Genomic DNA, 12632 nt, shown 5'->3' with positions numbered 1-12632 from the left:
GACACATTCTTGGAAACTATGGAGAAACTAACATTATAGTTGAAAAATAAAGTTTAAAAATAAACAGTAGATAAATAGATGAGAGATAATTAGTATTAATAAGAACATTGCAATAATTACAGAATAAACATTTTTAAGTAGACATAAAATATTAACAGAAGTTACCATATGAATCAAATCATGTTCTGTGGCTATAATGTGATTAAATCAGATAGAAATAAGAGAATGGTATCTAGGAAAATTCCCAATATTTGGAAATTAAACCATAAACTTCAAACAATCCAATGTATCAAGTATGAAGTAACAAGGAAGACTAGAATGGACTTTGAATACAATGCACATATAACATGTTAAAATTTATAGAAGATAGGTAAAGCTGTACTTACTGGGGAATTTATAACATTAATTGCTTATTTTAGGAAATAAGAAAGGTATCAGCTAAATAATTTGTTCTTCTATCATAGGAGTAGAAAAAGACAACCAGAATAACCAAAAGCAACCAAAAAGCAGCAAATACTAAAAATAAAACAGAAATAAAAATAGAAAAACAACAGGGAAAAATCAATTAAACCAATTTATTTATGTTTAATTTTCTCTTTGTTTCCTTACTTCTTGAGGTAGAAACAGATCATTGATTTGTTAATATATATAAAAGCAATAGAACAAACCACTAAATAATGGACATTTCAAGGACACACAAAATAAACTTTATAGTGGGCCAAAATGTGAATCTTACTACATTTCAAGTATTTAAATTTTCAAAAAGTATTCCCTGATTGCAGTGAAATTAAATTAGAATTCAATAGTTTATCAAGAATCCTTAAATATGTGGAAATCAAGCAGCATATATCTCAATATGTCAAGAATTAACACAGGAGTCACAGTGAATATTAGTCTTATTTTAATTGAATAAGAATGAAAATACAGAATGTCAAAATGCGTACTGCAGAAAAATTAAGATTCAAATGCATATATTACAAAAGAAAGAGTTTAAAATACAATAAACAAATCTTTCTTAGCAAGAAGTAAAAAGAACTGCAAATTAAATACACACAAAAAAGAAATGATAAAGATTGAATTAGAAGCCAAATACATTAGCAGTAGACAGGTAATATTAGTCTTAACCCAAATACTTTTTAAGCCTAGATGTAGTTTTGAAAATAAATGCCTTTAAGATCCAGGATGACGATGTGAAACACCAAAGATGAACACACAGGGTCCAAATTGTCGCCATCTCTAGGAAATATAAAAGCATCCTCTACATGGCCATCATTTTCTAGATAATTGCTAAGATCCATGATTCAGAAGAAAAATCTTAGCTACACGGTTACAGATCACCTTATTTTTTACACCATAGACAATAGGATTGAGTGCAGGTGGCACAAGGAGGTAGATGGTAGACAAAAGAATGTGGGTAGAGGGGGCAACGTGTCCAAAACGGTGGCTGAAAAAAGAGAAAAAGGCAAGAATATAGAACTCCAGGAAGACAAAAATATGAGCTGTGCATGTGTTAAATGCTTTTAGCCGTGCCTCCTTTTGTTGTAGATGAAAAACAGCTTGGAAAATCAGAACATAGGATATGAGGATAGAAATCATGTCAAATCCAAGAACTGTAAAGCCTACAAAAAGACCGCATGTCTTATTGACTAAAATGTCTTCTGCAGCCAGCTTGACCACAGCCATGTGCTCACAGTAAGAGTGGGCAATAAGGATGGAATGGAAAACATGCAGTCTTTTGATTAGAATGGTTAATAGACCAACCAGCACTATAGCTCGAATTGCCACCACCACTATCATGCGACCCACAATGGAAGGAGTGAGGATGGATGTGTGCCTCAAAGGATCACAGATGGCAATGTAGCGGTCAAAGGCCATGGCCAACAGAACGCCAGACTCCATGCCCTGCAAGGTATGGATGAAAAACAGCTGGGCTAGGCAGGCATCAAAGGCCATGGAGCAAGATCTGAACCAAAAGATGGCCAGCATCTTAGGGACAATGGCTGCACAGAGTCCTATGTCAGTGGCTGCCAGCACAGCCAGGAAGATGTACATGGGCTGGTGCAAACTACGTTCTGTAGGGATGATGATTAGTAAGATGCTATTTCCCAAAAGAGCCACTAGGCATACGGCAAAAAAAGGAAACCCAATCCAAAACTGCACATGCTCTAGTCCAGGGATGCCAATCAGGGTAAGCGTTCTGGGGTTCAAATATGACATGTTGATAAATGCCATTGAAGTTGGGATTCTGTCACCTCACGAGTGATTCCAATACCTGAGGAAGAAAGCTTGGATGGAAAGTGAAAATGTTTCAGTCCTTATTAACATCCTACCATATTGTGCATTGAGCAAATAAATTCAGTGGTTTGAATGGCAGTTTGGCCAGATTATTCTGAGGTTCTACAATAAATGTCAAGATAGAGACAGCAAACAATTATGTAAAAGCTTTACTAGAGCCATGTGGGAGATAAAAGTGTGAAACTTTCAGGATTTCTGACTTAACTCTTGTGGAAATGGAAACTTGACACTAAGAGCACTAATTTTCTGCATCTTCCATGATCTCTACTCTAGTTTGCCTGAAAAGTCACCATTAGGTGTCTCTTCTTTATCTGCTTCCAGAATCCAGACAATTTCACCAGACCTAGCCGTTCTTCTAGGAGCCTTGGTGTCCCACAGAAAATTCCATTTCTGTTGCCCTGTGTGCATTAGTAAGGAATCTTATGATAAATTTTACTATTAACCACACCACTCTTGGTTCCAATAAATGAAATATTTAACTCTGAGTCATTATCATTTGTTCTCCAGTGGGGTTTATTAAAGGAGAGTTTTAGTTGTCTTATATTAACTCATTCCTTCATCAAAATACTGAATAATCCATTATTTTTCAGGGCACAAAGCATGGTTCTTAGAGGATATTTGATGAGTCCAGTCTTCTTTCAGAAACAGTCATTGGTTTCTCAGTGAATTACAGACCATTTATGTTTTAGGTAGACTTGCTGTGTGGAATAGGAAATGTGGAATACAGAGGCTGTTTTTTACGAGGGCGTGGAATATTAAAAGCAACAAGAAGAAGAATATAAAGGTTTCATATTCAAGAAGAAATAGCAATTTAAAATCAGATAGTATATAGCCAAAAGCAAAAGCTGGCAAGTTTAGATATATACCAAAGCTGGATTAGCATAAGTGTGTGTATTTGTATGTGTTTATCAGAAGCTAAAAGTCAGAGCATTACCAGACTCCTTGGGTTCTGGGTAAGATTTCATACTTTGCTTTGTAAAATGGACTCCCTACTTTCTCTTTTAAATAACTTTACACTATACCATGAGTAATTAACTGTGATTTGAATCCTGAAGATCCACTGAATGTAATGCCCACCTCATAATCCCTCTTTAGTTTACAATCTTGCCAGATTTTGATTTATGTTCCTTTTAGGGAGAATCAAATCCATTTAGCAAAACCTTGTTTTCCCCTTTAGTCTCACTTTTATTTATCACTTTCTAATTTTTCAACCATTTCTAATTTTGCTCCAAGCTGTCCATACCTAAACACTGATCCCAATCTTTCCCATAAAGAGATGTTTTCTATCTGGTCATATTCATACACCCTGAAAAAGGATCCTCTTTATGAATATCACTGGAAATCTATTTTCTCTTTCTCTCTGGATAGCAATTTCTGGAAAAGTGTCAGACAACCAACTGTATAATCTTCTCATGGAGTAAATGTGTAGGAGTTTAGAAAACAGTTGTGGTACCATAATTTTTATACTAAAGAAGAAAATATTGACACTGAGATCTCTTTGCTTGTAATGCTGCAACAATACTGCTGAGTGGACTGTAGTCATAATAGCCATAAATATGGGCTAATGCAATAAAAATTGTAAGAAAGAATTTCCTTTGATGCTTACATTTTATATTGGAATATATGGTAGAAGAAATGGTGAAGTATGTGGACTATGTTTGTATTTCTCAATATGAGTTGCCAGACATTATAAACACTGAAAAAGAAGGAGATTTCATAAGCTAAAGCTATTGGTATTTCTTTAATCATTCAATAATTGTCTAATAGTCTAAAGGCAAAATAAATATTGTAATTACACCCAGCCACTTGATTATGATTCTTTTATCAGATAACTTGCCTAGTATTCATCAAGTGGTTAAAATCAAGGGCTTGAAAATCAGAAAGATGACCTGCCTACTAATCTTGGATCCCTCAGTTACCATTTATGGCACCTTGTCTAAGTACCTTACCCACCGTTTACTCATCTGCAAATTAAGGACACTAACCTCACTTACCTGAATGTTAAACAAGATGCTACCCAGAAAAGAATAGTTTCTGGAAAAATTCAAGTATGTATATGGTAGTCTAATAAAAGTCCATATTTTCTCCAGACAGAAGCAGGCTGTGGAAGACTGGGGAGAGATAAAACAAAAATACAAAGTAGTGAAAACTTCTTGACATTAGAAATGAAGAAATCCTGCATGAGAAGAAGAAAGTTCTAGAGTCAAAGAGCTTTCTTCCACCATACTGTATTAATATATTAGAATTTATCATTCTTCCAAGCAGTCATCAAATGATCAGAGTTGAAATAAGAAGGTTACAATCTGTTTACATATTTTTGTAGTTAAAAATGCGTATGGTTTCTCCTCATTTACAGGCTTCCTGAGTGTGTATAATTTAATGGGGGAAATACATGCATCTGAATTTCCTTAAACCGGGTTTCTATAAGAGATAACAGGGTCTGAGCTTGATGTCTCTTTGCTTTCTAAAATAGTCTAACTGCTGTCATATAAAGGGTCTTCTCATTCCTGCTGACTAAGAATTTGAAGAACCTTTATGGTAACAGATGATCTCCAGTAAAGGCAAAAGGGCAAAAAGGAGGTTGGAGTGTCCTCTGCCAGGCAGAAAGAAGACTGAGCTGCTGGGTAAATACATCAGATACTAAATCTTTTGAAGACATATGATTCTCCTGTCTATGCCCTACTTTTTACATTACTCAACCACCTGCCACATTTCTACAGAGACCAATGGTAGTGCCTATAAATATTCTTTTTCATTTTCAATAAATCAGTGAACATTAGAAGTAATTGGTATGGAATTGTCTGGAATCCAGAAAGCGTGGTTACAGTCTTGCTTATGTCAATAATTATTCAGGGGCCAGAAACACAAGACAATATTACATAATTACCTATGAAAATATTTAACTCCAAATTATATTAATCCAGCCCTTCATTATTTTTTATGAAAAATTATAAACAGGGAAAACATGGACAAAGGAATCATTGAGTGAAGCAAGATTTAGAAACCCCTATTCTATCATTTTTTTCTAAAATTAACTGCCATCACGGCTTTATCCATTCTCAGTTCCCAAGTTCTAGAGGGAGAAACTTACCTGGATAGAGCTGAGGACTGGCCTGGCACATGCATGGTCTGGTTTTATCAACTTGTTGCCACCAAATTTCCAGCACATGTAAATATTAATGGAAGAGAGTCACTGGGCTTTCCTTAAAGCCTGGACTGATCGCAGACCGTCATTATCCTGATATCCCTAGAGTGTCATTATCCTTCTCAACCCCAGGTTTCCTTACTAGGAGCAAGTTGGTCTCAAAGCTGGAACAGAGAGTCAGAAAGTTCTCTGATTTTTAAAAGAAAGGAGTCTCCCAGGAATGAGAACTAGGAAATACCTAGTCGGGTTTTCATTCAGAGCAAGTTGATTCTGTGATAAGCGAATGTGAGAGATGGAGATTTCTTAAGATGTGGAAATGAAGAATAATTGTCTTTTCTACCCTCTGTCAACTGGCAGAGCCTGTAACTGAAGTAGAAAAGTAGAGCTATTCTGCTTATAAATACAGTACTGCTACTATTACTGCGACAACTACTTAATGACTCTTACTCCTGTTGCCCAGTATTTTATAGTCACTTTCAATTTTCAGTGAGACTTAAATACAATTTTTTTAGGGGTAAGATTTTCCAAGTTTCCTCTGTTGATTGAAACATCAGATAATTCATCACTTTCTCCTCTCTTGATAGAGATTGAAACTAACTTCAGTCACTAACCTCAGTAACATTACTGATCTGCTAAAAATCACCCGATAACAAGTTTTACAGAATATATCCATAATGTGTTTTCCCTGCCAACAATCTGTGGATATGTCAAATACAGGCTGTTCTTCTAACTTCAGAGTTTGAACAGTTCAATTATTTTCCATATAAGACCAGTGATTCACTGATTGCAACATGGACCTGACAAACTACCCTTCTCTAGCAGGTTCCCAGGTAACAGAATGTTAAATTATAATGACCAAAATGCAGGCATAGTTTGCACATAGATTTTTTGTTTTTCTCAGAGTGTGGCTTAACTGCCTATGCTCACTTTCCAGCCTCATGTGAGAACATGGCTGAGTGGTTTACCTTGTTTTTAGTATTCCTAATTTGTCAGTAGCTTTCCAAGGTCAGCATCACTTGTCTAGCCTCATTAGACATAAAAATGGACTTGATATGTAGAGGAGAGAAGAAAATATTTTCAGGTACTATCAGTTGCCTTCTGTTTTTTTCCTTATTCTCATCTCTGTATCTTCAGAATCTATTTTTCTTTTGTACTCCTCCTCCCCTTCTACCTCCTCCTATTTCTTCTCTATTTCACTCAGTTCCTCAGGGTCACATCGCATCAATCTTCTACACTTTAATGTGCACTGCTACATTTAACTAACACCCTCTTACTTGTCCTAGATGTACATACACATGTATTTACATGTGTGATTATACTAAAATAATATAATCTCTCTTTTGCCCAGAAATATTCCAGAGATTTTTCCCATTGTACCTGATAGCTATGTTCTTGAGATAATAGTTTATGTTCGTGTTTTCTTTCTTTCATACCATATTAGTATGGTTTAATTTGTTTCTTTTTTGCTGAAAGTTTCCATGCAAAAAAACACATATCTACATTATGACCTAACAATTCCACTATTCGGTATTTACTCAAGAGTAACAAGCACATGAATCCACCATACGATTTGTACAGCAATTTTTATAGCAGCTTTTGTATACTAGCACTAAAACAAAAATCAATCCAAATGTCCATCAAAAGTATAATGAGTCTTAAGCATTCCATTTGAGAAACTTAACACATGTATACTACTGTGTAACCATCTACCTAAAATAAGATATTGAAAACTTTCCAATATCCCAATGATTCCATAGGGACCTATTAGTGTCACATGTTATTCTTGCTTATCCTTTGAGAATACTACACTGGAGCTGTTACATATAGAAGCTGCATGTGTAGATAGCTTCTTGGCTCTGAATTACTTTCTTTATGAGCTAATTAAGGTTTTTATGACATTAGTGAGTGATGGAGATAAGGAAACTAGCTGAATGATGGATGGAAAATTTTAAGTGATATCAGATTCCCCCACACAATACCTTCTGAGCTTTCAAATGATAAAGATTCAAGGGAAGAGATATAAATCTTGAATAGAGGGAATGCACATTATTTTATTCTCCATGAATTGAATGAAGAAACCTCTTGCTTATGGGAAACATAGATCTTTTTTAAAGGATATGATGGAAGTGAGGATTATCTCTCATTTTGACCATATTTTATACTCTATGAATATATTGAAGGAACTAAAATATGGATACCTTGTGAATTCTGGACTCAACTACAGGTTGCCATTTTCAAGGAGATGATATTACAAAAATTGTATCATGAGTGCTTGTACAAAAAAATATTTTGTGAATAAGTGTGTTTACCTGTCAGTGTGCACACTTTCCAGTTCTGCTCTTGCAATGTTCTGTATTGCATTTATACATCCAACACATACTTATTGATCACCTAATGGGAGAAAGTCACCAGTCTAGAGACTGCATATAATCTCATCTAATGTGAATATCTTTGTACTCTTTGAGTCCCAACTATATTAGGTAGGTTTTAATTAATTATGTCATGATTCCTCTTTCTCATGAAACTTTGTTTATGTTCTCTTCCTTTTCCTTTGTTTATGTGTACATTGATAGATAGGAATATCTATATATTTGTATATAATTGTGTCTATCTTTATCTATCTCTATTTAAATCTCATGAACCAACGTTATATATATTCTTGACAGTTTTCGCCAAAGTGCCATTTATTCAGAAACACTTTCTTTGATTCAGTAAACTCAATTTCGGTCCCTTGTTATTATTTCTACATCACTTATCCTTTGCTCCCTTCTGGGATAATTTTTTTGCCTAATAAATTACTTGATTAAAGTTGTTTTATAAAGGCAAAATGAATAAACTATAGTTTCATTGCTCAAGTGTTATTCCATACAGTAAAACTCACTGTCTAGCAAGTGTGAAAGCCTAGAAAACATTCCCTTAAGTAATGGTATTCGAAGAGCATGAGTGTCTTGTCATGATTCTGTAAAGCACCTTTAGAGGTAACTCTTCTAAAGTTCTTACGAATGTGTATTACATGTATAAAAATTCATTTGAGACATAAGAAAATCAGATTCTTTTTGAGGGCTGATAGATTTAGTACTACTCAAGGTCACTATCTTGATGGGAGATGGGAAACACAGGAAATTAGTAATCTAGTGTTTCCTTACAATTGAGGCATTTGTGGTGATTTAGAGCCCTTCTCTTCTTTAACCTCCTACTCCTTGCCTTGTGTTCAACCACCTGATCCTAGGGCTTTTCTGCCATGGAGACTTGACTATCCAGTGGAATTATGAGAAGAAACATAATAAAGAAAACTGCCTTAGTAAGTAACTGATGTCTCTGACATTATTAAGTCAGTTTACCAATCCAATAAAGTAACTGCCTTGTGTATGTCATAATGTGAGCTTCTGAATCAACAAATGAAAATGCACGATAAGGATCTATCTGCCTAATGAAATGGTCTAAGTCAGAATAAATGAGGATGGTAGGTACTGAGTAGAGTTAATGTTAAGAAATACATTTTCCTTAAAATTAGATATTTATTAGTACAAAAGAACATATAATATGTCCTACTTCAAGGATACATGATAGAAATAAATAAATAATAGGAAATTACCACATACTATTTTATTTTTCAGATTAATTACATATTCAATGTGACAAATGAAAGCCTGAATATATAGATTATGTTAATACTATTTTAGAAACCACACCAAGGACTTCAATATAATGTTCATACAGAAAGGGACAGAGACCATTTGTTTCCATTCTCTAAGTGTATTAGAATGTGGATTGGGGAATCTTCTAGCTAAAACAAGGGTCCTTATAATAACTCCATGAAATTTCACGGGGCCTCTGCTTGATCTCTTCCATTCATGGAAGTCATTCACAGGAGAGAAATACTAAATATGAGCTCTAAGAAAGAGCACTCCAAATGCCCTGTTTCATCCAACATAAGGTCTGCTTATCACTGATGTGAAAGCAACCTGCAGAGAATTACAGGGCATAAATATAAATCCAAGATACCATTGAATGGCATTTCTATGTTCTAGGGAATAATTTTCTATATATTTCATAGTTTGATATCTGAAGTATATACTCCATAAACTCTAATTTTTTGATTGTCTTAAATTCAGGATTTCAACATTTGCTGTGTCCATATTACACTGGAGTAAGCACTTTTGGTAAAACAGTGGACAGTTTTGACATAAAGCTTTTTGGCAGTTAAGACTAGGGGAGCAGAAAGGGAAAAAAAATCAAGGAAAATACTATGTAATAAATGATATTATGGAGAGCTTACTATGAGATATGGATGAAAAATATGATCACTCATGGAATTGTTACCTATAAAAGATTTGCTACTAATTTGATTCCAAAATAGGTGTTGTTCAGAAAGTCCTGATAAAAGGAAATGAAGGAGAAAAGTTTCCAATATTCTCCAGATAACTGTTAGTGTAACTGATATTTCTCTACAATGGGCAGGGGAAACAGTAAACACATGAAGAAGCTGACAGGGATAAATTGACCTTACCTCCTACAACTTTCTTCCTTGCTTACTAAGTTTTAGAATCATCGGCCTTCTTATCTTTTCCTGTTTGTTCCTTCTGTATGGCAATTTTTCTTGATATTTTCACTAACAGAATATATAATATCCCAGACTCTGAATAATGTAAGCTTCCTCATTCAAGTACCAACATAAATGTTCCATTCTCACCAAGTAATCTAATGCCCACACCCACTAGTCACTATTTATCACATTATGGTGTCTTACTTTTCTTGTCTCTTACTTGTATGATCTTTCCATTTTTTTTATTCCCAGTTCCTAGGACATGTTTTGCTATAGAGTAACTGCTCAGTAAATATTTGTTGAATGAAGTAAAAACATGACTATAGATGGAATCTCTGACTGAAAATCAATGGACAAAGTGACTTATACGTCCCTGTGATACTATGAAATGATTTAAGAATTGCTTTTTGGTATTTCTAAGTACAATAATTTAGTGAGTTGTAAATAATTTCCTTATTGTGTTCCTAGAGAAAGTAAATACTCCAGATTGTTTTTAACAACGGGCACTTAAAGGTCCTTCTGAAACATATCACCATACTTTTTGGCACCTGGTTGTGATCATATTGTCACAGCAACTTTAATTTCAGAAGAACTAACAGAACCCAAAGGGAACAAAAAAATGCCTCCTCTCAACACTTCTCGCCCCTCCCCCGTCACCTTCTTGCTGCTGGGCATCCCAGGACTAGAGCACCTGCACGCCTGGATTGGGATCCCCTTCTGCTCCATGTACGTGGTGGCCGTGGTGGGCAACGTGACCATCCTGGCTGTGGTGAGGGCGGAGCGCAGCCTCCACGAGCCTATGTTCCTGTTTCTGTGCATGCTCTCGGGCACCGACCTGGTCCTCTCCACATCTACACTGCCCCGCATGCTCTGCCTCTTCTGGCTCGGAGCCCATGACATCGCCTTTGATGCGTGCCTGGCGCAGATGTTCTTCATCCACAGCTTTACTGCCATGGAGTCGGGTTTCTTCCTGGCCATGGCCATTGACCGCTATGTGGCCATCTGTGACCCACTGCACCATAGCACCATTCTCACCCGTAGTCGCATCATCATAATCGGTATCATTGTGGTGTGTCGGGGGGTAGCCTTCTTCTCTCCCCACCCCATCCTTCTCAAGCAGCTGCCCTACTGTAGAACACGAATCATTGCCCACACCTACTGTGAGTTCATGGCCGTGGTGAAGCTGGCATGTATGGACGCAGGGGCCACCAAGAGTTACAGCCTCAGTATGGCTTCTATCATTGGTTCATGTGATGCTGTCCTCATTGCTGTATCCTACGCCTTCATCCTGCGCTCTGTATTCCGCCTGCCCTCCCGAGAAGCTAGCTTTAAGGCTTTGGGTACATGTGGCTCCCATGTCTGTGTCATTCTTGTTTTCTATTCCACAGCTGGCTTTTCCATTTTCACTCACCGTTTTGGGAAAAACGTGCCAGCACATATTCATATTTTTATTGCAAATATGTACCTTTTAGTTCCCCCTTTTCTCAACCCTATCGTGTATGGAGTAAGGACCAAGAAAATACGGGAGAACGTTCTTAGGATATTAAGCGTCAAAGTTGCTTGATTTTAGTTGGATCAATACAAGAGATGATTCAAGAATAAATCTAAATTGAAGAGATGATGAAAATAACTGGCTGTTCTCACTCACATAACCTGAAGTGCATTCATCATCTGTAAGTTCTGTTATTTACCAGATGACTATAAATTCCAAAAATTCTAACTCAAGAAGTTGTTTTAGCTTTCTCATTTAGTAAATATTGGAGAAGAGATTGTTAGTCTTCCCCTAAACATGTGTCTTTTTGAGGATAATTACAACTAGAGAGTGAACAGTCTAGGAAAGGGAGAAATGATAAATAGACATTATAGGAGAAAATATAAAGAAGATTCTCTAGATAACAAATGCTGAATAGCATATACCTACCAGTTTCAAACCATTTTGATTCATGTATGTGGCTGTGATTTCATACAAGTGAGGAATATCATGCTGTTTCTCTAATGGGATCAAATTGAGGGCTTATTATTTGTCTAGATAAAGGAGTACACTAATAATACATAAATTTTAAAATTTAGTATTTAGAAGAACCGAACGCCCTAAGAACAAAGAAACAAACATGAAATCTCTAATTTTGGTGTCATGGCTGCTCTGTTTTCTAGATAAATTTTGATAAAAATGGAGTGTATTTTATAAAATAAGTCAATATTTTGGAGTCTATTGACTGCCAAAATTGACATCATGAATTCCAATTTCATATTTAGTAGTCAAAATAACCAAGTTACCAGGCTATTATGTGCATTACGTCTGTTTCATTGATTAGGTGAAGTACCACGGACTTCTAAGGAGAGTTAATTTTCACTAGTTTTGCAGCCCAGTCAGTCATCCATTTCTCATATTCTTATTATAGTCTAAGATCTATGGGCTTTTTATGTTTTTGATCTCTAAAAATTGTTTTTGGCATACTTGTGCTTTGAAACTTTTCACCACTCCTTGTTTATCAGCCTTAGGAGTTCACAGGCATAGTCAAACAAAGACAAACATTTCTGGAGTCACCAATACTCAGTTCAGAATTCAAATCTGGTTATAGTGTATAGTTTTCTATTTTGAAGAACTTCACGTATTTGTCATCCTTTCCTTGACTAGGAAACTCT

General features: G+C 35.7%; 2 protein-coding genes across 2 annotated transcripts; one reads left to right on the top strand and one right to left on the bottom strand.

Annotated features, from left to right (window-relative positions):
* Nucleotides 1-1287: 1287 nt before the first annotated feature.
* On the bottom strand, nt 1288-2232 carry LOC123641669 (olfactory receptor 52A1-like). The gene has a single exon (XM_045556558.1). The coding sequence runs from the start codon at nt 2230-2232 to the stop codon at nt 1288-1290; it is 945 nt and encodes a 314-aa protein (XP_045412514.1).
* An 8373-nt stretch (nt 2233-10605) lies between these two features.
* LOC123641942 (olfactory receptor 52M1-like) lies at nt 10606-11550 on the top strand. Its single transcript, XM_045556887.1, has one exon. It carries the CDS (start codon nt 10606-10608, stop codon nt 11548-11550), a length of 945 nt encoding a protein of 314 aa, XP_045412843.1.
* Nucleotides 11551-12632: the final 1082 nt, after the last annotated feature.

The sequence above is a fragment of the Lemur catta genome, chromosome 7 (genome assembly GCF_020740605.2).
Source record: "Lemur catta isolate mLemCat1 chromosome 7, mLemCat1.pri, whole genome shotgun sequence".
In the NCBI taxonomy this organism is placed as follows: Eukaryota; Metazoa; Chordata; class Mammalia; order Primates; family Lemuridae; genus Lemur; species Lemur catta.
Note: the sequence above shows the minus strand (reverse complement) of the source record. Positions and strands in the feature narration are given on the sequence as shown.

Coding starts and splice junctions, on each gene's coding strand:
- LOC123641669 (XM_045556558.1), bottom strand. CDS start 2,232: ATGGCATTTATCAACATGTCATATTTGAACCCCAGAACGCTTACCCTG.
- LOC123641942 (XM_045556887.1), top strand. CDS start 10,606: ATGCCTCCTCTCAACACTTCTCGCCCCTCCCCCGTCACCTTCTTGCTG.